This window comes from Staurois parvus, unplaced genomic scaffold, assembly GCF_062004578.1.
Source record: "Staurois parvus isolate SC_StPar_1 unplaced genomic scaffold, SC_StPar_1.0 ptg000858l, whole genome shotgun sequence".
Classification (NCBI taxonomy): Eukaryota; Metazoa; Chordata; class Amphibia; order Anura; family Ranidae; genus Staurois; species Staurois parvus.
Genome location: NW_028318654.1, coordinates 1,778,785 through 1,804,904, shown reverse-complemented (window position 1 = coordinate 1,804,904; position 26,120 = coordinate 1,778,785). Strand labels below are relative to the sequence as shown.

Genomic DNA, 26,120 nt, shown 5'->3' with positions numbered 1-26,120 from the left:
TCACTATAGCTCACAGAATTAGCTGTCACTTTCCCCCAAGCTAAAGGAAACTGTTTCTTTTATCTCGGGAAAGAAGCTAAAAGGAAACGTTTTTTAGCTGGGGGGAAAGTGACCGCTAATTCTTTGAGCTATGGTGAAGAAAAAATAAGCCGGTAATTGCATTTAAAACCGGCACTGACATATAGTGACAGCCAGTCATGGTATACAGTGCTCCTCTCCTGCCTTTCTTAGCCGTCATACAGTCTCCTGTATCGGCACCTGTATTGGCTAAATTTTTCCTATCTGCAAAAGGCCGATATGGCTATTTTCGGCCGATATGCTTTGGTGGCTGAAATTTCGGTGCATCCCTAGTTACTGGGTAATGTTTAATAATACATTAAACAATCTTCAGCATTCAACATACTTGTGATTATCAAGTAACTGTGCCCTGTGGTTCCACCCCCTGGTTTGCTACATTACGATAGGAAACTGTAGTGACATAGTAGTCAATGCATTTGACCACAGCATTCAGTGGGGGACTAAACATCTGGCACTCTTGGAAGCTGACCAAGATATGGGCAGCACAGTGACTAAATGGTTGGCACTTCCGCCTGATGGTACTAGGGTCATTGGTTCGAATCCCAACCACGGCACCACCTGCCTGAAGTTTGCATGCTCTCCCTGTGCGGGTTTCCTCCGTGTACTTCAGTTTCCTACCATACTCCAAAGACATGCTGGTAGTTTAATTGCTCCTATCTACACTGGCGCTAGTATGTGTATGTATGAATGTGCATTAGGGACCTTACAATGTACGCCCCTTGAGGGTTAGAGTGTATATGTATGTATATATATGTGTGTGTGTATGTATATGTATGTGTGTGTGTGTGTGTGTGTGTGTGTATGTGTATATGTATATATATATATATATATATATATATATATATATATATATATATATATATATATATATATACAGTCATGGCCGAAATTGTTGGCACCCTTGATATTTCTCCAGGAAATCATGTATTTCTCACGAAACGTATTGCATTAACACATGTTTTGCTATACACATGTTTATTCCCTTTGTGTGTATTGGGACAAAACAAAAAAAGGGAGGAAAGAAAGCAAATTCGACATAATGTCACACAAACCTCCAAAAATGGGCTGGACAAAAGTATTGGCACCCTTTCACAACTGCGGATAAATAAGAATGTTACAAGCATGTGATGCTCCTGTAAACTCACCTGGGGCAAGTAACAGGTGTGGGCAATATAGAAATCACACCTGAAAGCAGATAAAAAGGAGAGACGTTCACTTAACCTTTGCATTGTGTGTCTGTCTGTGCCACACTAAGCATGGACAACAGAAAGAGGAGACGAGAACTGTCTGAGGACCTGAGAACCAAAATTGTGGCAAAATATCAACAATCTCAAGGTTACAAGTCCATCTCCAGAGAACTAGATTTGCCTTTGTCCACAGTGCGCAACATTATCAAGAAGTTTGCAACCCATGGCACTGTAGCTAATCTCCCTGGTCGTGGACGGATGAGGAAAATTGATGAAAGATTGCAACGCAGAATAGTCCGGATGGTGGATAAGCAGCCCCAAACATGTTCCAAAGACATTCAAGCTGTCCTGCAGGCTCAGGGAGCATCAGTGTCAGCGCGAACTATCCGTCGACATTTAAATGAAATGAAACGCTATGGCAGGAGACCCAGGAGGACCCCACTGCTGACACAGAGACATAAAAAAGCAAGACTACAGTTTGCCAAAATGTACTTGAGTAAGCCAAAAGCCTTCTGGGAAAACGTCTTGTGGACAGATGAGACCAAGATAGAGCTTTTCGGTAAAGCACATCATTCTACTGTTTACCGAAAACGGAATGAGGCCTACAAAGAACAAAACACAGTACCTACGGTAAAATATGGTGGAGGTTCAATGATGTTTTGGGGTTGTTTTGCTGCCTCTGGCACTGGGTGCCTTGACTGTGTGCAAGGCATCATGAAATCTGAGGATTACCAAAGGATTTTGGGTCGCACTGTAGGGCCCAGTGTCAGAAAGCTGGGTTTGCGTCCAAGATCCTGGGTCTTCCAGCAGGACAATGACCCCAAACATACGTCAAAAAGCACTCAGAAATGGATGGCAAAGAAGCGCTGGAGAGTTCTGAAGTGGCCAGCAATGAGCCCAGATCTAAATCCCATTGAACACCTGTGGAGAGATCTTAAAATTGCTGTTGGGAAAAGGTGTCCTTCCAATAAGAGAGACCTGGAGCTGTTTGCAAAGGAAGAGTGGTCCAAAATTCCGGGTGAGAGGTGTCAGAAGCTTATTGATGGTTATAGGAAGCGACTGATTTCAGTTATGTTTTCCAAAGGGTGTGCAACCAAATATTAAGTTAAGGGTGCCAATACTTTTGTCCAGCCCATTTTTGGGGTTTTGTGTGACATTATGTCATATTTGCTTTTCTGCCTCTGTTTTATATTTGTTCCAATACATACAAAGGGAATAAACATGTGTATAGCAAAACATGTGTTAATGCAATACCTTTTTTGTGTGAAATACTTGATTTTCAGGAAAAATATCAAGGGTGCCAACAATTTCGGCCATGACTGTATATATAATTTTTTTTTTTTTTTTTTTTTATTTGTAAAGCGCTGCGTAAATTGATGGCACTATATAAGTACCTAATAGAAATAAATTAAATAAGATCCGAGGCACAGGCAGTAGGACAGGTAAGTACTATATCTCACAGAAGTGAGTACACTCCTCGCATTTTTGTAAATATTTTATTCTATATTTTCATGTGACAACACTTGTGAGTTGTACAGCTTGTGAGTTATACAAGCTGTACACTCACTAATTTACATTGTAACAGTGTAAATTTGCTGTCCCCTCAAAATAACTCAACACAGCCATTAATGTCTAAACCTCTGGCAACAAAAGTGAGTACACCCCTAAGTGAAAATGTCCAAATTGGGCCCAATTAGCCATTTTTCCTCCCCAGTGTCATGTGACTCGTTAGTGTTACAAGGTCTCAGGTGTGAATGGGGAGCAGGTGTGTTAAATTTGGTGTTATCGCTCTCACTCTCTCATACTGGTCACTGGAAGTTCAACATGGCACCTCATGGCAAAGAACTCTCTAAGGATCTGAAAAAAAGAATTGTGACCAGGTGAGGAGTACAAAGACAAGTGTGTCTTGCCTACAGTCGAGCATATTGGCGGGAGTGTCATGGTATGGGGCTGCATGAGTGCTGCCGGCACTGGGGAGCTACAGTTCATTGAGGGAACCATGAATGCCAACATGTACTGTGACCTACTGAAGCAGAGAATGATCCCCTCCCTTCAGAGACTGGGCCGCGTGGCAATATTCCAACATAATGACCCCAAACACACCTCCAAGACGACCACTGCCTTGCTAAAGAAGCTGAGGGTAAAGGTGATGGACTGGCCAATCATGTCTCCAGACCTAAACCCTATTGAGTATCTGTGGGGAATCCTCAAACGAAAGGTGGAGGAGAGCAAGATCTCTAACATCCACCAGCTCCGTGATGTCATGATGGAGGAGTGGAAGAGGACTCCAGTAGCAACCTGTGAAGCTCCGGTGAACTCCATGCCCAAGAGGGTTAAGGCAGTGCTGGGAAATAATGGTGGCCACACAAAATATTGACACTTTGGGCCCAATTTGGACATTGTCACTTAGGGGTGTACTCACTTTTGTTGCCAGAGGTTTAAACATTATTGGCTGTGTGTTGAGTTATTTTGAGGGGACAGCAAATTTATACTGTTATACAAGCTGTACACTCACTACGTCACATTGTAGCAAAGTGTCATTTCTTCAGTGTTGTCACATGAAAAGATACAATAAAATATTTACAAAAATGTGAGGGGTGTACTCACTTCTGTGAGATACTGTACATGGATATTTTTTTTTTTTAATAAAGAGTTGGTTTTAGGGCTCGTTCACACCAGTGAGCAGAGATGTCCGTGTTTCTGCATGCCGTCAGCAACAACACAAGGAAATCAATTCTATGTGTTCATACCACACTAGTATTGTGTGCAGATTATTTTTTTTGAGCAGGAATCTGCAACTTGCATAAAACTCATTGTAAACTTATGTCTCTGCAAGGGAAATCTGCATGTCTCCATCAGTTTTTCTGCATGTATGGTGTGAATCTGGCCTAAAGCTGATGTCTTGCCACAAAAATACTGTTTCCTCCATTTTTGCATGTGGTTTGTTTTGTTTTGTTTTTTTTTTTCCCAAATAAAGTTCTCCATATTCTGCAATTTTTCCTCTGTAACAAAAGCTTCTTTCCTTCAGATTTCTTGCTGCTGGTTATTCCATGCCTCCTCAGTTGTGTACATGAAGGTTATTGTGTGAGCACCCCTTTGTAGTCCTGTGTTCCATTCCTTCTTAATTAAAAGCAGTTCCTGTCCATAATACATATACAACCTTTTTGTGAATTAAAGAAATAAAATAAATAAATTGATTTTAAACATATAATATGCAACAAAGTCCCACTAATCAAAAAGGTGTCCAAAATAGTGTCCGCAAATATCCCAAATTTGTTCACTCTTTTCATCCACTGAAAGGATTGGCTCCTATTTCATCCAAAACGCACCTCGAAGTAAAAATATAATATCTAGTGCATTACCTCAATAATAATAATAACAATAATCACCCCGTGCAACCAAAATACACTTAAAAAAAAAACCTTTTGTGCAAAAAAAAAAAAAAATTATTTTCTTATAGTGCATATAATCACACAAATCAAACTGTGAGCACTCTGTGGTCACTGCAATTCAGTGTCTACCATCAACCAACACACAGTAGTACGAAATACTATTACCCTCTATGAGTATTGAAATGCTCAAACTATACTATGGAAAAGTATTCCTCCACATTATCTTCCAAGAAGTTTTTTCCAAGGTCCTCAGAGAAATAAGAAGGGTCTCAGGACTAGTATTCCAAGCATAGGGATAACTTTTTATTCATCACTTACATTAAGATTTAAAATTATCAGCTCCAGACATGGTTTCATGCTTTTGCAACCAAACACCATAGGAAACCATGTGTTGAAAACCAACAAAATGGCCGCAGCGACACTTCCGGTCTACGTACGTGCGTCTTGACGTCACTCCCTAACGCGTTTTGTCACTTTTGGACTTTTTTTTTTTTTTTTGCACAAAAGGGGTTTTTTTTAAGTGTATTTTGGTTGCACGGGGTGATTATTGTTATTATTATTATTGAGGTAATGCACTAGATATTATATTTTTACTTCGAGGTGCGTTTTGGATGAAATGGGAGCCAATCCTTTCAGTGGATGAAAAGAGTGAATAAATTTGGGATATTTGCGGACACTATTTTGGACTTTCTTTTTTTTACATTAGTGGGACTTTGTTGCATATTATATGTTTTTAAAATCAATTATTTATTTTATTTCTGTAATTCACAAAAGGTTGTATATGTATTATTGCACTTTCTAGGGAGAAAGTATTGACTTTTTGAGGGTTTAAAAAGGATAAGGGTATACATTGATTGAATAGTTCCTGTCCATAGTAGCCTCTCGGCTATCCATCTCTGTAGAGAGTAGCTTTAAAAGTGTCTTATGGCAATAATCGCATTAGAAAAAGTAATCGTTTTATCAAACTGCTGAAAGGTGTTTTTATTCTCATTGGTCATCCCGACTGTCTCTGTCTTCTTCTTACAGGACTCCAGCTGTCCATCTCCTTTTGCCATTCAACAAATGACAAGAAGTCTCAGAAATTATCTTCTGAAAAGACAAGTCCTGAAGATAACCTTTACGTCCTCGAACACAACTTGCATCAGCTCATTAGAGAGGTGAGTCATCTGAGTCCTCCAGGCGCAAACCAGGGTTCACACTATACCACAGAGCTGCCAAGGCGATTCGCCACTGCCGACAACTCTGCTTTCCCAGCTGCAGTAGGGGGCAGTGTGGTGCGTTGATGAAGCGCATCACATGGCTCTCTTTATTATGTCTTTATTTTAAGTAGGCTTTATGTGAAGTGTACAAAACGTACACTTCATTCACTGCAATGTAGGGCAGTGTGCTGCCTTACGTCACAGTGCGATTCGGCGTACTGCACTGCGATTAAATGCAGCTTGTCTGTATTTTACCTCGTCGCAGCACTAGGCTGCATTGCACTATGAATGGGACACATAGGAAACAATTGTTTTCTGTGTATCCTTGCAGTAAAACGTCTGTCATCACAAATAGTGTGACTTAACCCTTACAGACACAAAGTAGTTCTACTTCTTAGCTCTGTATTATTATAATGCCATACCAGATTTGCGGTGAAACCTGGTGTTGAATGGACCCGGCCTATACAAGTGCTGTGTGCCTTGTTTCAGATGGTATCGGCTACCGAAGGAACTTACAAGCATGCCATGTAAAAGTGGTACAAAATCACACCCAGAAGTCCTTTCTCCAGCTGGGGAGTCTTATTTGCAAACTTTACCCAGGGAGCATTGGCTGAAATCTCCTTTCTTGTGTTTAGCAGTCCACTAAATATTCTGTCAGCTGGTGAAGGAAGAAGGCATAACATAGCGTTTTTTTGTTTTTGCTTTCATTTTTCAGTTTCACAAACAAACTTTAAGTAATATTGTGATGCCACATCCGGCCAGCGCTCCATTTGGACACAAGAGGATGCGTCTTGCCGGTCCCCAAGCCTTCGATAAGAATGAAATAAACGCCATGCAGCAGAGCGAGGGACTGCTGGAGAAAATAATCAAACAAGCAAAACACATTTTTCTCAGACGCAGGTTAGTGGTCACTAATAAAGCAGCAGGCCACATTTTTGGCCCTTTAGGACCTATTCGCACCAGCACGTGGTGCGGAAAACTCATGTTCCATGCACGTTTCCCACACCGCATTGAAAATGCACTGCTGTTGCGATCTGCAGCAGGTGTCCATATTAAATTACTGACACCTCAAATGCAGGTTGCAAACGCAGTGTGTTTTTCCCCCCACTGCATCGCCTGGTCCTTCGGTTGCAGTGAGTCTCCAAAAGTGTTGCATGCACTACTTTTTGGTGTGGTGTGATTTCAGCCAATTCAAAATTAATGGACTGAAATCACACCGCACAGAACTGCATGCGAATTGAACAGTGTGTTCCTGTGTGGTTCCCAGTGTGAACCGGCCCTTAAAGTGTATATAACTAGTGCCAAAACCTTTTTTTTTTTTCTACACATTCTATTTTGCATGAGCTAGAGATTGATTGAAACTCGTTACTTTTTATTACTAACAAAAAACAGAGTATATGGTACTGGCCACTTATACTATATACACTGCTCAAAAAAATTAAAGGAAGACTTTTTAATCAGAGTATAGTATCAAGTCAATTAAACTCCTGGGATATTGATCTGGTCAGTTAAGTAGCAGAGGGGGTTGTTCAGTTTCAGCTGCTTTGGTGTCAATGAAATTAATAGGTGCACTAGATGGGCAACAATGAGATGACCCCCAAAACAGGAATGGTTTTACAGGTGGAGTGCACTGACGGTTTTTTCCCTACTCGTCTTTTCTGACTGTTTTTCAGTAGTTTTGCATTTGGCTAGGGTCAGTGTCACTACTGGTAGCATGAGGCGATACCTGGACCCTACAAAAGTTGCACAGGCAGTCTAACTTCTCCAGGATGGCACATCAATATGTGCCGTTGCCAGAAGATTTGATGTGTGTCCCGGCACAGTCTCAAGAGCATGGAGGAGATTCCAGGGGACAGGCAGTTGCTCTAGGAGAGCTGGATTGAGCCGTAGAAGCTCCTTAATCCATCAGCGGGACCGGTATCTGTTCATTTGTGCAAGGAGAAACAGGATGAGCCCTTCCAGACAGACTTCATGAGGGTGGCCTGAGGGCCCAGTGTCCTCTAGTGGGCCCTGTGCTCACTGCCCGGCACCATAGAACTCAATTGGCATTTGTCTTTGAACACCAGAATTGCCAGGTCTGCCACTGGAGCCCTGTGCTTTTCACAGATGAGAGCAGGTTCACCCTGAGCACAGGGACAGACCCTATGCTGGTGCAGTGGGTCCTGGGTTCCTCCTGGTGCACATCAATGCCTGGCCTCATGTGGTGAGAGTACGCAGGCAGTCCCTGGAGGGTGAAGGAATTGATACCATTGAATGGCCCCCCACACTCGCCTGACCTAAATCCAATAGAACACCTCTGGGATGTCATCTTTCTTTCCATCCGACGCTGCCAGGTTGCACCTCAGACTGTCCAGGAGGTTAGTGATGCCCTGGTCCAGATCTGGAAGGAAATACCCCAGGACACCAGCCGTCGTCTCATTAGGAGCATACCCCGACGTTGTCAGGCATGTATACGGGGACGTGGGGGCCATACAAACTACTGAATACCATTTTTGAGTTGCTGCAATGAAATTTCAGCAAAATGGACTAGCGTGATGCATCATTTTTTCGTTTTTGATTTTCGAGGGTCTGAATTCAGTCCTCTGTAGGTTAATTTTCATTTCCATCAACCGATGGAGCATCCTTACTACAACACATTACCCAGTCCATATCCGTATAGATATCCAGCATGACATTTTTCCCCATTGAGATCTGATGTGTTTTCAAAGTGTTCCTTCAGTTCTTTTGATTAATGTATGAGTGGTGCTTATATCCCAAGTCGTAGAACGACGATAGACATACATTTTTAGAAAACGGGGACTTTGCAAGCACCAAACTATTACAACAAAAGAAATGTATAAAACGCCATTTTATTAAATCCAATATTAAAAACGGAGAGAAATACATTGTACGAGATAATATACAAAAATGGCGATTATTTGGCAGCCTTCCCCCAGAATTCCGATATGTAATATTTTCTTCAGAGGGGAACAGTAGAATACAGCAAAAAGTTCTGTAAAATATTGGTAATCACCTCAAACAAATATATTTATTTCCAAAGAGACAACATTTTTTGTATTCAACTTACTATGATCTCCCCGTATAATCGGTCAAATTTGAAAACAGTGTGGCTGTGCAGGGCTCCGCCCACACATCTGCGTCATTCATTCATGGACTTCAATGAATGAATGCACTGCAAGTCCCGACAGCCTTAGCGGCTGTGGGCTTGTAGTTTTCAATGAACTACCACGGCGCTGTGGAGCGCCATGGTAGTTCATTGAAGCTTCCTGTCAGAATATCTGCTTGCTTGTACATAGTACGGCAAGCAGATATTCTGACAGGTCTGCAGGAGACCTGCATGGCACCAGCAATCAATGCTTTACAGGCTCCTGTAGACAATAATAATAAATGCACATTTTTTTTTTACCAGCAAAAAAAAGAGCATTTATTTGTCTAAAAATTTTACTTCTCCTTTAAGATTTCAATAAAACTTGGTGCTCACTGGATTTCTGGAAGGATCATAGAGTGCATGTAAACCCAAACAGTGTACAATGTGCAGCAAGGAAAGAAAAATACTCAAAGTGTGGGAATGTAGGTGTTTATATTTTGGGAAATTATGGGAGGCCATGCAATGATACAGCTGCACCAGCTAAAAGCTCATTTCTTTACATAATTCACATAACAAAGTACTTTGTCATGTAACTGTTACCCTTCGTGATTCCCGGTTTTGTTTCTAGAACTGCACGCACAATCGATAGCCTGGCCAGCAGAATTGAGGATCCTCAGATACAAGCTCACTGGTCAAGTATCAACGATGTGTACGAGTCCAGTGTGAAAGTCCTGATAACATCCCAAGGTTATGAACAGATATGCAAGTGAGTGATTTTTGTTTTTCTTAATGTATGTTCGTGACCGTAAGCTGCAAGTTCAGAGACACTTTTTTTATGAATGGATTGGTTCCTCAGCGAGCCAATAAAAGCTTGGAAACCTGAGTCAGAAGACTGATTGATTGTAACTGGCACATTCAGGGAATTAAGCCAGGATCCAAATGAGCATGTTTTATGACAGACAAATATTTTATTATGATTAGCAGGTTCTGCCACTTGATGCTGAGACTTGCAAATGGAAAACTAACGTTTTGCTAGGTTCAGAGCTTCTTACAGCATTAGCAGTTTTATTTTGTTTTTTTAAGCACAACCCCCATGCAAACTCTTTCTTTCAGTTTTGAACAGATTGGGAAAAGGTTAGAACCAGTGTCAATTGCTGTTCCCCTAGGTATTGGGGATCTTTTTCATTGACCTTGATGAGATTTGTGATAGGAGCCCACCCCATTGCAATCTGTACTGGCATGGCCTGCTCTGTCAGACATCAAGGGGTTTATTTACTAAAGCTGGAGAGTCCAAAATCAGACTCCCTTCTGCATAGAAACCAATCCGCTTCTAACCTCAGCTTGTTCAATGAAGCTTTGGCAATGAAACCTGGAAGCTGATTGGTTTCTATGCAGAAGGGAGTCTGATTTTGGACTCTCCAGGTTTAGTAAATCCCCAACTGTCTAGTGAGTTGCACAGCTTTGACTAGTTGTGTTGTCCCTGGTTTGCTGTAGGAGCTGAAGATTCTAGCAAGGGCACCTGGACTTCTGTCAGGCCCTAGGATTCTACTTAGGTTGCTTTTAGATGATATGGGTCAGATTCCTTAAAATGTTATAGCCCTTTTTATCACATGACCATGATATATCCCATACAGAGAATAATTTGCTCTTTTAAGATCTGACACAGTATAAGGGCTCATGTACATTGCAGCTGATAAACTCACGTTTAGGAGCTGTTCAGTGTTTCGTTTTTTGTTTTTTTTTTTGTTTTGGTTTGGTTTGGTTTTTTTTCAGCAGCCCCTGAACTCGCTCTGTTTTCCTGTGTCCATGTACACATCATCATTTACAGCAGTTTAGTCATTTTTTTTTTTTGAACACTTGTGTTCAGGAGTAGATTTTATCAGCATTCCAACTGCTTGTAAATGCGGCTAACTGCATTTTATAAGCGTTTGAAAATTTTTTAGAAATCTTCCATTTCCAGATGCTGTCCAGAGCCTTTTTTCATCATGAAAAATGCATGCAAAGCGTTTTCCCGGTACTCAAATGGACCCGGTACACCATGCTTTGAGGTTTTGCATGAAAAAAAATGTTAGACACTGCTGCAATAATTTCTGCACAGAAATAAGCTGGAACACATCCAAACACAAATTTAAAAAAAAAAAAAAGACAGCTAATCTCAACACATACTGCTCTCTCTGCTTCTGCTCTCTATTTCTCTCAAAATGTCTGAAATAGTTAATTTTTACTGTTTTTCAGTGCATTCTGGGCATTTTGGAAGGTCTCCTCTTTAAAAAAACATGCATAAACGCATTATGCAAATGCAGCTAAACAGACTTTTTTTTTTAACCTACGTTTTCCACCAGTCAGTTTCCATAGTTCAGAAGTGTCCCATGTACATGGAGCCTAAAGATTCACAACTAGAGTGAAATTAAACCTAATTTATGCACTTTGCCTCATCTGTTTGAATACTGCACATACCCTTTGTACTCTCAAAGCCGCTCTGTTCCTGAGATTCTGCCTTTTTTTTTTTTTTTTTTTTGATGATCTCCCCTGTGCATAGGCAGTTTATCCTACATTCACGGTACACTGCTGTCCATGGCGTGATCTACACAGTGCTTTGTCGTGGTAGTGCATTCAACTGTCTCTGGCATAGGCACCTGTTCTACGTTGTAGGATGAAGTCTATAAATGGCAAAAGCAGGGTTTTGAGGAAGTAATCGGAGTACATTTTCAAGTATGGCACTGGCTTCTACTGGAAAGGGGGTAAATTATTGTCATTCTGCAGAGGGTACACATGGGGGCAGCAATGTTTGCTTGTTGTTCACTACATGCTCCTCATCTTCTGTGCAGTACTACACAGCGGTTGTGCTCCTTTTTTGTTTTTATTTTTTGGATTTCTTTCTATTTTTTTTATCATACATCACAGGATACAGGATTCGCTATTTCTTCGAACAGTGGGTTATGTTGCACCTTCAGGTGATTGGACACAGGCAAAGCTGACCCCCCCCCCCCCCCCCCCATCCAGAATACCTTCAGATTTAGTGTCTTTTAGCATCAGACTTCAGCTTCTCGGCTACCTGATCTTCTATACATATATTTGAAATTCCACCAGGAAGATGTTTACTGTAGGTGGTCCTGTGAGTTGGGGCACATTTTCTGGTTCTTCTTGGAATTTTGGAGTTTGTTTGCTGCCCCCCCCCCCCCATCTTCTGTGCTATAATTTGGTTTAAGCATTAGTCATTCCAGTGTCCTGTGATTGTCCAATAAAGAAAACTGTATTTTTGTCTTTTGTGGAATTATTTTCTTGGCGTACAGCACAGAGCCCTTCCATCTGTGTCTTCACTCCTATATTACTTCAAAACTGAAGACGTGAGTGTGAGAGGGTTATTCAGGGAGGGGTTTTCAGCTCTGCTTTCCCAGCATGCAATTTCTTGATGATGCAGGATAAACCGTTCGACTAAGGCAGGCCATAAACGGGCTGTTTATCGGCCGATAAACAAAAAATCAGTCACCCCTGTTGCCGATGCCACCAATGTCCATGAAAAACAACTGTTTTTGTGGATTTTCCAGCATGACCAATAAAAATAAATGTGCAGATCCGTGAAAAACGGCCGACGGGCTGGCCCCACTAACGGCGTGAATATCGGCCGATTTTTTCTTGCGGACGAAAATTGGGCCGATAAATGACCCGTCTGTGGCCTGCATAAGAATTCACTAATCCTGTGTTTTGTGATGTACTCCCAAGACAGGGATTTTACAGGTAAGTCAAACCTTCTTGCTTAGCCCTGGTTCACACCGCTGCAACCAATCGCACCTGAAGCTGCATCTAATGTATTTCTATAGCAGTGACTTAATAGGTGCAATTCCAAGGAGTGTGATTTGAAAAACCGTTCCTGCGCTTCAGTGCAATTTAACGCTCATGGTCTATAAAGTAATTGGCACTGATATCGCACCTGTGTCTATATCATTGATACTTTGAAGCTGAGCTTTAAGTGGGACCACATTGAAAATGCATTCAGTGCACACCAGGGCTTACTGCTTTTGTATTTGTTATTGACAGAAAACAAAGCACTCCTTATCTACTGTAAACACTGAAAAACAAACAACTGTTTGTATAATATCACAGCTAAAGTACAAACTAAAGGCTGGTTCACACAGCAAGAACTCACTCCAGATGCATGTGCGTTTTTGATGCATTTCAATGCCTCCAGTGTGCTTTTTTACCTGGGGTTTTTTTCTTTGTGATGCATCCCAGTGTGTTTTTGATGCGTTTTGTTTTCCCAGTACAGTTGTGTGCAGAAAAACTGTTGTATGTTCTACTTTTATTTTCTGCACTGGAACGCACCAGTACTGACTGCACTTGTGTGAACTATGCCATTGGAACCCATATAATCTACTGTGTATGCGTTTTTTTTTTTTGTTTTTTTTTTTTTTTTTTTTTTTTTTTGCTTTTTTTAATGCAGAAAAAAAATGAACTGTATTGCCTCTGTTGTGAACCAGCCCTATGTTTCTCTTTAACTATACCAAGTTTATCTAAAGTATTTTGTTTGTTTAGGCTTTGTGTATGCAGGAAGTAAAAGCTCCCCATGAGCGGTTTCCATGCTATTATCATATCATGGACAAAAGGTCAGCTGCTGTCATTTCTTGATGGCTAACTTCTTCTATATGATTCTTCCTCCAGGTCCATTCAGTTGCAGCTGAACATTGGGGTGGATCAGATCAGAGTTGTACACAGAGATGGGAGGGTCATCACACTGTCTCATCAAGAACAAGAGCTACAAGACTTCCTCCTCTCACAGGTGACCGTGTGCTGCTCACCAATTGTGTTAATATGGAATAGTCATGGTTAAAGATCAACCTCTTTTTTTTTTTTAATAAAAGAAAAAAAATAAATAAACAGCCCAGCCATTGCCAAGCATCAGTATTTCCCTCCTCTTGGTGCTCTTGCATGCATACTTGCTGCACTGGTTCTCTTCTAGGTTAAATGATGCCCAGTGTCATTCAATCCACTTGCTATGAGCTCATGGTGTTAAAGGCCTCCATGTACTCCCAAGAGAATTCCGCTGCCACTCAGTTTGCTGAGGGGAGGATGTTATATCTGTACCTGGCTCTGCTCTGTGATGTAACAAATCGGACGCGATGGGAATTTCATCACATCCAGTTTGTTTACAAGCCGTTACCGGCTTTTAAAGCATCCGATCAAATCGATCCTGGTTTGATCAGGTACTTTGGAGGTCAGAGGCAAGATATGGGGTCTCTCCATTAAGAGGACCTGTCATGGCTCATGACATCACAAGGGATGTTGTTCATCCCTTGTTTATAGCAATAAAGTTGATAAAAATAAGACAGTGTAAAAGAAAAAAATAAGTTTTAAATAAAATTCTTAAAATAAAATGCTCGCCTCTCTCCCTCGTGCTCATGCACAAATGATCACACCACACGTCAGGTATCACGTCAAGTCTCAGAGTGAGAGCAATAAATTCTAGCACCAGAGCTCCAAGTAGCTTTAAACTGGTGACCTGTAAAGGCTTTTAAAGCATCACCTATGGAGATTTTAGTTTTGTTGCCATTCCACAGGCATCCACAGTTTTTAAAGTGTGACATGCTTGGTATCTGTTAATGCTGCATAACCTCATCCTTTTTTACTTTACCAAAAATTTGGTGTTCTATTGTTTTGTGTGCACTAAAATCCATTGGCCACAAAGACTCAGCCTTTTCTGACACTTTTTGTTTACATTTAATAATCAGTATTTTTTGCTAGATAATTACTTAGAACCCCTAAACATTATATATATTTTTTAGCAGAGGCCCTAGAGAATACAATGGTGGAATTTTTTTTAGGTAAGTGGCTAATTTGCTGCTTGGATGACTGTTACGAAAAAACCCAGCCGTTGGCTGAAAAAAAAAAGATACCGGGATGATAGCTGCAGATATCATCCCTGTATACCACTTGAAACCCGTAACGTATATGTACTTTTAGCGGCTCTTCAAGTGGTAAAGTATAGTGTTTGTTTTTGTGGGGGGTTTTTTTGTCCTTATTTTTAAAACACAAATCTTAAAAAAAAAAAAGGACTGTGCAAACATCATGCGACATAAAAAAAATTTGAGCAACCACCAATTTTATTCTACAAGGTCTCTGCTTTCACAAAATGTTTATGAATTCTCTGTAGTAATCTAGCACAAAAATGTTTGCTTTTTCACATGTACAGTTGTGACCAAAATTATTCAACCCCCAATGCTGTAAAGGGGTTTAGGGACTATAGTGTACATTTGGAATTGTATTCAGAATCAAATCCTACAAGGACGTTGTAACTACCCAAATGCAACTAAAATGACATCAATTGTTTATGTAATACAGTAGTAAATGGTTCTTATGTGGTTTCTTCATTGCCACAATTATTCAACCCCTTAAAGACTACCACTCTGAAGAACAGAGGTTCATACAGGTGCTTTCCATCAGGTATTGAAAACACCTGTGGATGTCACCGAGCAGCAATCAAGCATAATAAGCACCAATTAGGCAGCTTTAAAATGACTGTGATACTCAGCTCCTTCTAGACATTTACTGGTGTGGTTACAAACATGGTGAAGGCAAGAGAATGGTCCAGGAAGACAAGAGAAGAGGTGATTTCTCTTCACAGGAAGGGCAATGGCTATAAGAAGATTGCAAAGATGTTAAACATACCAAGAGACACCTTAGGAAGCATCATTCGCAAATTCAAGGCAAAGGGCACTGTTGAAACGCTACCTGGTCGTGGCAGAAAGAAGATGCTGACTTCGACTGCTGTGCGCTACCTGAAGCGTAGAGTGGAGAGAAGTCCCCGTGTGACTGCTGAGGAACTGAGAAAAGATTTGTCAGATGTGGGTACAGAAGTTTCAGCCCAGACAATAAGACGCACACTGCGTAATGAAGGCCTCCGTGCCAGAACTCCCAGGCGTACCCCCTTGCTGTCTCCAAAGAATAAGAAGAGTATGCCAAAAGCCATGTGGACAAACCACAAAAGTTGTGGGATAGTGTTCTGTGGACTGATGAAACAAAATTAGAACTGTTTGGGCCCATGGATCAACGCTATGTTTGGAGGAGGAAGAACAAGGCCTTTGATGAAAAGAACACCTTGCCTACTGTGAAGCATGGTGGAGGGTCAATCATGCTTTGGGGCTGTTTTGCTTCTGCAGGTACAGGGAAGCTTCAGCGTGTGCAAGGTACCATGAATTCTCTTCAGTACCAGGAGATATTGGATGGAAACGTGATGCAGTCCGTCACACACCTGAGGCTTGGGAGACGTTGGACCTTTCAACAGGACAATGATCCCAAGCATACCTCCAAGTCCACTAGAGCATGGTTGCAGAGGAAAGGCTGGAACATTTTGGAGTGGCCATCGCAGTCACCAGACTTAAATCCGATTGAGAACCTCTGGTGGGACTTAAAGAAAGCAGTTGCAGTGCGCAAGCCTAAGAATGTGACTGAACTGGAGGCCTTTGCCCATGAAGAATGGGCGAAGATACCCGTAGATCGCTGCAAGACACTTGTGTCAAGCTATGCTTCACGTTTAAAAGCTGTTATAACTGTAAAAGGATGCTGTACTAAGTACTAAGATTGAATGTCACTTGGGGGTTGAATAAAACTGATAATGCTGTGAGCACAGAAAAGACATTTGTGGTTATTTCATTATAACTGTTATGTTATATTTGTCTGACCTACAAGTGCCTCTTTAATGTAAATGTAAGCAAGATGACTGAATGATCAAAAGCAATGTCAAACTGGCCAAAACACTCAATTTCAGTGGGGGTTGAATAATTTTGGTCACAACTGTATGTGAGAAGTGTCAGAATTGGCCTGGGAGTCAGGTGTAAAAAAAAAAAAAAAAAAGAGGAAAAAAAATTCTAGTTCATATTGCTTCTGGATAAAAAAAAAAAGCTGATTTTAATGCTCTAGAACAGGTCTTCATCACGGCAGATAGAGAATGTTTTGAGACAACAGGTCTAACATGGTATGCTTCCTTTGTTTCAGATGTCTCAGCACCAGGTCCTTGCTGTCCAGCAGCTGGCCAAAGTGATGGGATGGCATGTGCTAAGCTTTAGTAACCACGTCGGCTTGGGGCCAGTAGAGAGCATTGGGAACGCCTCATCTATAACAGTGGCCTCCCCTAATGGAGATTATTCTGTTTCAGGTATGTCAATATTCACTGTTTTCATGTTTAACTACACCAAGCTATGCTTAACCTCCCTGGCGGTATGATTATGTCAGGAATTTTGTACCAAAAGCGGTACCATTTTTTTGCATGGAAATTTGGTGTTATGTATTGTAGGCCTGCAATTCTTAGTAATTACTCAATAAATACTCATAAAAAATAATATAATAATAATAAATTTAATTCAATAATATAATCAAAACCAAAAACACTTAAATTTGAAATACAGCGCCAAGTTCGCACATCATTGAGCAAAGTCACAAAATCGTTTTCAGTGTCTGACGAATTTCCCCCATGAATCAGCACTCAATTCTGCAAGTGGTTCTAATTTACTATCGCTGTTTTCTAGCCGGTCTAAAACCGATTTTGACAAAAAAGGACGCTTTTTGGACGCGTGGACTTTTTTACGTTTCTAGGCAGAAAGAACAGTAAAAATGCAGGCAGGGCACAGGACAAAGCAGTAGGGACAAAATGTATGTGAAATGCATTGAAACAGGAATGTTTTGCTATGAAATAATAATGTAAAAAAAAAATGACTTTTTTTTTTAAAACTTTCAAATTTGTCGCCGGTTCCGGCGCCCGTACGTCCCGACGTCACAGGGACCGGAATACGGAAGCCAGATGCCGGGGACGCTGCAGGGGACACATCGCGGGAGCGAAGGACAAGGTAAGCACTGCAGGGAATCCCTATGCAACGCTGCATGGTAAGCCCGAGTGTAGCTCAGGGTTACCGCTTTTGGTACTGAAACGTTACCCCGAGCTACACTCGGGAATACCGCCAGGGAGGTTAAAAAATTGAAGCCGGTTACAACACACTATATTTTTCCTTTATCACATATAGCTGAAATTTCAGGTGCATGCATTTTAAAAATTAAAGCCACAGAAAGATATGTGAAGTCAGTTGGTGATTAGACATCCATGCAGAACACAAACTATTAATTTTGGGGCAGTTTATTAACTTTTAACCTTAGCATTGTACCCCTTGAACCACTCTTCACTTTTGGGTACAAAAAGACCTGCTAAATCTAAAAAGACTTTCACTGTTCATGGACAAATACATGGGCAATTTATGATGATTGGGCCAATCCTGGAGAAAAAAATGTCACACCTCTGAAAATCATTTCCAAGCTCTATAGAGTGGGAAAAGAGTTCACCCAAATGTGGTCTGGTAGTGGACCCTGCCCTCTGTCTTAACCATGTCCCTGGTAGATCACCTCATCGTATATCATTTTGAATCCATTACTTTGCTTGCTTCGATTTGAGCATTACTTGGCTACATGTAAACCTTAATTACCTATTTAGCTAAAGCACTGTGTAACTTAAACAGTTGGCATGTTTTTAAAATAAAGTATTTGTTTTCATATTTTATCCATTAACAGAGCTGTTTGATCTCCTGCATGCCATTTTGCAACCACTTTCTGTGTAAAGGCAATCCAGCAATGACTGCATAGTAGTTCCAGGGTGGGTTTTCTGATGGTCATAACAGTAGACTGTGTCTGTGCAATCTGCATTAGCACAGCCGCTTGTAGTCCTTTTTTGGGAGAGAGCATGACAAGGTGACATTGTAAGAAAACTATTTGGAAACCGACAGGAAGCTGTCACTCTACAACAGGAAGTGCCTGAACAAGTATCTTCATGGCAGGATCATGAGATATTTTAATGAGAGCTGCAGATTTAAAAATCTTGAAAATGACTTTTGAAGTTGCTTAACCACTTCAAGTCCGGACACTTTTACCCCCTTCCTGCCCAGGCCAATTTTCAGCTTTCAGTGCCATCACACTTTGACAATTGCGCGGTCATGCAACACTGTACCGATATGAATTTGTTAGCATTTATTTTTTAGACAGATAAAACTTTATTTTGGTGATATTTATTCACCACTGGGATTTTTATTTTTTTTGCTATATAAATGAAAAAGTCCAAACATTTTGAAAAGTGTTTTACTTAAAAATTTTACAAAAATAATCTTTCTTCATAAATCTTGGCCAAAATGTACTCAGTTATCTTTTTAGTAAAAAAAAAAAAACCCAAATTAGTTTATAACCAAAAATTATGTTTCCAAATATTTTGTTTTACATTTTTATTTTATTTTTTGTATTTGTTTTTTTTTTTTTTTTTTTTTTTGCTGTCACCCTAGCAGTACAGTGTTGCCATAGTGACACTGTACTACTTGTGGGGGGTGATGAAGATTTTATTATTTTTTTACACTGATTGCTTTTACAGCCTTTATGGGTGGGAAAGCAATCATTTCTCCTCTCTGGCTGCATTCTTGCAGCCATTGAGAAATACTGTGTGAGCTGTGATTGGTCATTCATTCACAGATTTCACACGTAGTAAGCAATGTCAGGAAGTGACATCTTGCTTACTACTATTCATGTGATCACTGATTGGTCAATCATTGATCACATGATCGGGACACACAAAGGTCCTGTACAGCGATTGGTGTTCCTCCGGGCACCAGATCGCGGTGCTGTGCGTTCCCAGGGGGCGTGCACAAGCAGGGAGGACATTTTATAAACGGCCACCCTCTCTTGCACTGCTCCCGTCTGGCCCATGTATATAAATGGTGGTTAACATGTCGAAGGTTAAATGAGATTTTAGTGATTTGGGTTTACATTTACAGAACCTGACCATCACCATAGTAGTTAATTGGTGTAATGAAAATAATTGTAGCCATTCAAAACGTCTGCAAATTTCTAGACCTACTTGTTGTTCTGCCCATTATAACAGTACTAGACCTACGTACCTGCAACCAAACAAGACTGGACTTGGAAAATGCTATCGGATTTGGAAGTGTCACAAACAGCCACATGAAGCAAAAATATGTGCTGCATAGTTCATGTATCCATCTGATCATGTTGCTGCAGAATTTTAAGCTGGAGTACATGGTTGCTTTCTGTTCTTTATGTACAGAAAATTTCTTGTAGACATGCAGTTTATGTGGACGGGGGCTTGAAATGCTGTGTCATTCAGTATTATCTGGCAGAATCCTGTTCTGTACAAAATAAAGACGGTTCAGGAACTGATCAGACTGGCCGGTCTCCAGGGAAATCCAGAGTGTTTGTGCATTATGAGGATACAGATACTCCTTTATCTAATGCTGAATCTACTAAATGAGCATTTCCAAAGTGCTAAAGTAAAGTGGCTAATTGACATCCCATAATGATTTGTATTAGAACACTGCTCGGCTTTTCTGAATTTACATGAGAACTTCAGTGGAAAAGTGCTTTCATTTTTTGCTAAACTTATTTTTAACAGTTTATTGTTAAAGTGCTGATTTTAAGGCAAGACTTAAATTATACTAATTTCTTTCCTTCCACTGCCGGTGAAAGGAAGGACAATCGCTAGATTCCCCCATCAACATAGTCAGTGTTGATGGGGGGAATCTCTCCCCCAGTGCTATTGTGGTCTCCCTGTGGGGAGCCCTCCTTGCCGGCAGTACGCGATGATTACTGCTAGCAGCTATAGCCTCCAAAAGTGATTGCATATGAAATCTGACAGGCTGGTTATGCTGTAGTCGTTCAAGGGATCGACTTCAGAACAGTCAGCTTGCCCATAGATGGATAGAAACCAGGCAGTAAACCAATCATAGCTACTCTCCTGGCTCCTACACAGTGACCTGTAATGGGGAATTCAAGTGACCAGCCCATCATGGGATATGAGAAGGGCAAAGCCATCATGCTGAGGCATTTCACCTTTTAAGCCGGCCATAGATAAATAGAATCTTGGCTGATCAGCGGAGACCGGTCGGGGTTCTATCCATCTATGGGCAAGCTGACTGTTGTGAAGTCAATCCCTTGAACGACTACAGCATAACCAGCCGGTCAGATTTTTTTGTATGCAATCACTTTCGGCGGGTATAGCTGCTAGCAGTGATCATCGCATACTGTCGGCAGGGAGGGCTCCCCACATTGGTCCTGATGAAGCAGACCAAGATACGCCCAGCAGCAAAACGTTTTAATGTCTTACGTCAGTGACGTCACGGCTGGCCGCATCCACTAGGTCCATGCACCCTGTTTCGGGCGGGGACACGAGGAGTCACTGTACTTTGCAGTGTAGATCACTGACGGGTGGCACACTTATCTGGAGGCAGGGCTCTGCCTATAGGAGTCCCGATAAGGCGGCTGCCGTACAGACTCCCCTCAAGGAATTAACCATCCCTGGAAGGGTGACTTTGTTTCCCACTGGCCAACCAGGTGGTGAGTTGTTAAACTCCACTTATACCTGGATGACACGGCACTTCATACCAAGGATACAACAACGCCATACCTATTCATTGATCCCATGAGGCTTTCCTAATATTACTGTATGACTCGCATCGAAGTCACACATTTATTTCAGCGACCAGCTGAGGAGGCTATGATTCATCCAGGTTGATCTCCGTGCCTTATCTTGTCGCCACTTTGACACACATTTTAGAATATTGACACTGCTTGCTTTGATCTATTACTAGGAACTGCCTTACCAAGTGACTTGTCCCATATCTGGGCCTGTGATTAATAACATATTGTGATAGATTTGGATATACCCATTCCATATATCTCTATATATATATATATATATATATATATATATATATATATATATATATATATATATATATATATAGTCGTTTTGCACTGATCAGTTATTCATCTAGTTTTCAAATATACCCCGGTGGTGCACTCCGATGTGTTTGCGGTCTTGGCAGAAGACAATTTAGTCGTTGCCCATTCAGCATACCATGCATTTTGGCCTAGCTATGATGTCGGTTTTTTTTTTTTTTACTTCTAGGTTGTACTGTGTATACTGTCTATAGGTGAGGTGATGGCTATTGTGCAGTCTTCATTAAACCTGTTTGATACTGCCAATTTTTAAAGCATTACATGTTGGTGTGCCGCCTTGTCCTTTATGTAACCGCTTTTTTGTGCACACTCTGTTCACATTGTTCTTTTTTCACAAGGTTTGTTTTGGTTACTGGACAGTATCTACTTTTAGTGGTACCCATGAACATTTTATGCCTCCATTCAGTCAGTTTTTTATAACCATGAGGCCACACCCTCACCGTTGAATCCAGTATCAGTCCTAAACTAGGGTACCCCTTGGACAGCTTGTAATGTCAGACATTACAAATAGGGGGTGGGGATTAAGCCTGGCATCGGGGATGGGCAATCTTCAACAAGCTCAGACAGCATGGGTCTCCAACATGGGGTCCAAGTCAGTTTCAAGGTTCTCCCTAAGTCTATCGGCTCCACCTTCCTCTCTAGTGTCGAAGGAGAAATTTCCTCTGCCATATCCACTATTTTGAAACAATTGGCAAGTATATGGAAGGATATGAGGCAAGGAGGACTCAAACGCTCCAGGATGCCTTCTCTGCAGGAATTCTGTGACTTTCTTCTACTGCCCCTCCAGTGGTCAGAGGAGGAAGCTTAAAACGAGCAGCCTGGGGAAGCAGTGTCATCTGCTGTGGGCAAACCTTCACAGGAAGATGCTCGGATGTCTCTCCTGCCGGTTCTAGAAGACTACAATGGGAATCCTCACCAAGGTGGCCTTCAAAAATCTTAACTTGTCAGAGCCTAAAGTGACTAGTTTAGGGTCTTGGAAGTCTTCAAGGCCAGCCCAGTCCTTACTGCTACAGCCTCATACAGAGAGGATTCTAAACTTTTATTCATTCCTTGTATTTGAAGGTTTCCATTATGTCAGATATATTAATAGTAAAAAGGTCCGGTCCGAGCATGTAGGCCCTTTACAAAATAATAGAGCGGGTGACTGGGGACAAAGAGAAGGCACATTTATTAAATACCTTCTTCAGCTCTGTGTATACAAAGGAGCATGGGGGAGCTCTTGTCCATAATGGGCATGGTATTGACACAGCTCCAGATGATCCACATTGGGTCACTATTGATATGATCCAGAAATATTTAGAATAAAGATTCCAGAGAGAGATCATATTACCCCAGTACAAATCATTAGTACCACCTCATCTGGAATATGCAGTTCAATTTTGGGCACCAATTCACAAAAAGAACATCGGGGAACTGGAGAAAGTACAGAAGGGCTACCAAACTGATAAGAGGCATGGAGGAGATCAGCTATGAGGAAAGATCGGAGGAACTGAATTTATTCTCTTGAGAAGAGGAGATTAAGGGGGGATATGATCAACATGTATAAATATATCAGTGGTTCATATAGTGAACTCAGTGTAGAGCTATTCACCCTGAGGTCATCACAGAGGACAAGGGGGCACTCTTTACATCTGGAGAAAAAGAAATGTAATCTCCAAACACGGAAAGGTTTCTTCACAGTGAGAGCTGTGAAAATGTGGAATAGACTTCCTCAGGAGTTGGTTCTGGCCAGCTCAGTGGATTGCTTTGAAAAGGCCTGGAGACTTTCTTGGATACAAAGAATATAAATGGATACTAACATTTATAGGTAACGTTGATCCAGGGAATATCTGATTTGTCTTTCAGGGGATCAGGAAGGAATCTGTGTGGATGCCTGCCTTGTGGCCATTACCTCAATTAGGACGGTTTTTTGAGTTGACAGCCTTTTCCTTTTACTTCTAAAGGGCAAAATAGTTTTGAATCCTGGAACCTCTTCCTTACCCAAGGTGCCTTCCACCTTATCCAGGACATTGTTTTACCATCCTTTGTCCTGTCACAGGACCTTCCCCCTCCACCCCCCTTCCCATGTATGTTCACTCTTTTGTTGCTTGCTTACAAAACTGAGGTATGTTGGCCATGGGAGGGGCTATACGAGACTGGGTTCCATTTTTGAAGTTTGCCAGGGTCATTCACCTGGAAGGGGGAACATAACCCAGTGGTCTAACAAATAATCTATTCCTGTGTCTTGTGATGGATTTTATAAACAAGTCAAAATCCTGTTTTAATGTTCAGCACAAACATGGGATCTTGGGTGAAGTCTGTGCCGAACAGTAAAGTTGACTTTCCCCTTTGGAAGGGGTGTGTGGGCTCCAGAATTTTTTGTGTGGGAGGAACAGACCCCAGAGGATTCTATAAAGCAATTAGTATAGAAAAGTGTCAGGGCATTTTCACAGTAGGATTATGTATAGCAGCAAGTGGAAGAATGTTGGGCATTTTCACAATAAGATTCTATATGACAAAGGGCAGAGAAAAGTCTCAGGAAATTACACAGAAGGATTGTGTAAGGCAACAAGTGGTAGAATGTTTCGAGGAGTGAGAGTATTACTAACCAGGGCTGTAATTTTATTTCAACAGACTTATAGTTGTGGGTTTTGTTTTCCCAAGAACAATGCATCAATAAGCAAAATAGCTGCTGCTTACATGTTTTCGTTGAAAGGTGTTTTTTAAACATGTATATGTGTCATCTCTGACAGCTTTGTGTACTCTCCTCACAGTGCGAAATGGGCCTGAGAGCGGCTGCAAGGTGATGGTTCAGTTTCCCCGCTGTCAGTCTAAGGAGCTCCCGAAGAGTGACATGTTACAGGATAACAAGTGGCAATACCTACGTGGACCTTTTAAAGAAGTTCAGTGGAACAAAATGGAGGGCCGGAATTTTGTCTATAAGATGGAATTGCTAATGGCAGCCCTAACGCCATGCTAGAACCTTCCAAACATGGACACCAGTGAGGGTGCTTGAACTCTTATTTCTAGAAAACCAACAGGCTTCCTGCATTGTTTACGGCAAATAAACGTGTATATTTTTTTTTTCTACTGTTTTGTCCTTGTGTGTTTTTTAATTTTAGCATATTGATCTTCTATAAAGATGATGATTAACAAAATTGAAAGCTTATGACCATGCTATGTGCGCCCTCCTCCAGCTCAGCCCCAGACCCCCCCCCCCCCCTTTCCCAGAAACAGAGATAGTTAGACAAAAAAAAGCCTAGCATTATCAGGAAGCCAGCAATGATAGCCTGTCGGTCTGGCACAGATGCTTATGTAATGTATAGTGACCTAGGAGCCCAAACTTCTAGGGAGCTCACTTATGACTCACAATTGGACCATAACTATAATAGACTGTCTGTCGGTCTCAGACCAGTAATGGGATGGGGAAGGGAGCTGGTCCAGTCTTTTGACCATATAAATGATTAAGGTTTTCATAAGGCTCCACATGTTCTCTGCAAGGTGTGTAAACATGCATGCAGGTAATTCTAGGTGTCTTATTTCCATTAGTTGCTAACAATGCAGTGCAAAAGTGGTACTTGGTTACTAAACCCAACTTTAGAAATGAAAATCTAGGGAAATACGTCATATTAACAATAGTCCAGCCCTGGGTAATCCATCCTACTACCAGTATGCCTGAGTGTCCTAGGAGAATGGACCTCTTTTCGGCTAATTTAAAACTTTTATTTACGTTTTTAGGTAGCTACTTTTTCTCGCCAGTGCTTTCCAGATCTAGAGAGGTTAGCATATCCTTTGCAATTTCTATGTCTCTGAAGATACTGTTAAGTTGGCTATTTGGGCTGGCAACTGGCAGCTCCCTCATTTTTATTGGCAAGTGGACTGAGTGCTGATGTCATTACACTGGGTTTCTGCTGATTTTACCGTCCATGATGTAGTCACGAGCCATCAAATTCAAAGCTAAAGCCTTTACCACGAAGACAAACTCCCTATTCATCCTACCATCAGGCTGTCATAAGGGGCATCCTGTTTCAATGTCCACCATTGCTAGATAAGACCATATATCTCCAGAGCTTACACTCCTTGCGCTTTTACATGTTCACTCCACTGGGTCACCTGTCAAGAATCCAGCTGGATAAAGCCACATCCATGCCTTACACTAACTAGCAGGGAGGCACCAGAAATCATGCCACTCAAAGGGAACTGAACTTGATCCCCTCTTGGGCAGATCTGGTTCCTGCTCTGTTGGTGTGCACATGTTAGATGTAGAAATTTTGGCATGTGGACTTTCTCATTAGTCAGCACCTTCAGGGGGACTCTGCTGTACATCTGGAGGTGTTCCAAGGCCTTTGACACAGATGGGGGATAGCATACGCACTTCTGGCATCCAAATTTAAAAACAAACTGGACAGGTATATTGCCAGGT

At 41.4% G+C, this 26,120-nt stretch overlaps 1 protein-coding gene across 1 annotated transcript in view; it reads left to right on the top strand.

Moving 5' to 3' along the window:
- The window catches only part of MED17 (mediator complex subunit 17), a 55,445-nt gene extending 30,658 nt beyond the window's left edge, over positions 1-24,787 (top strand). The window contains exons 7-12 of the mRNA XM_089655637.1: positions 5,684-5,814; positions 6,572-6,756; positions 9,573-9,710; positions 13,604-13,721; positions 16,934-17,093; positions 24,472-24,787. Coding sequence (XP_089511763.1) covers positions 5,684-5,814; positions 6,572-6,756; positions 9,573-9,710; positions 13,604-13,721; positions 16,934-17,093; positions 24,472-24,677 — 938 coding nt within the window. The 3' untranslated portion in view covers positions 24,678-24,787. The remainder of the gene's footprint in view (positions 1-5,683; positions 5,815-6,571; positions 6,757-9,572; positions 9,711-13,603; positions 13,722-16,933; positions 17,094-24,471) is intronic.
- Positions 24,788-26,120: the final 1,333 nt, after the last annotated feature.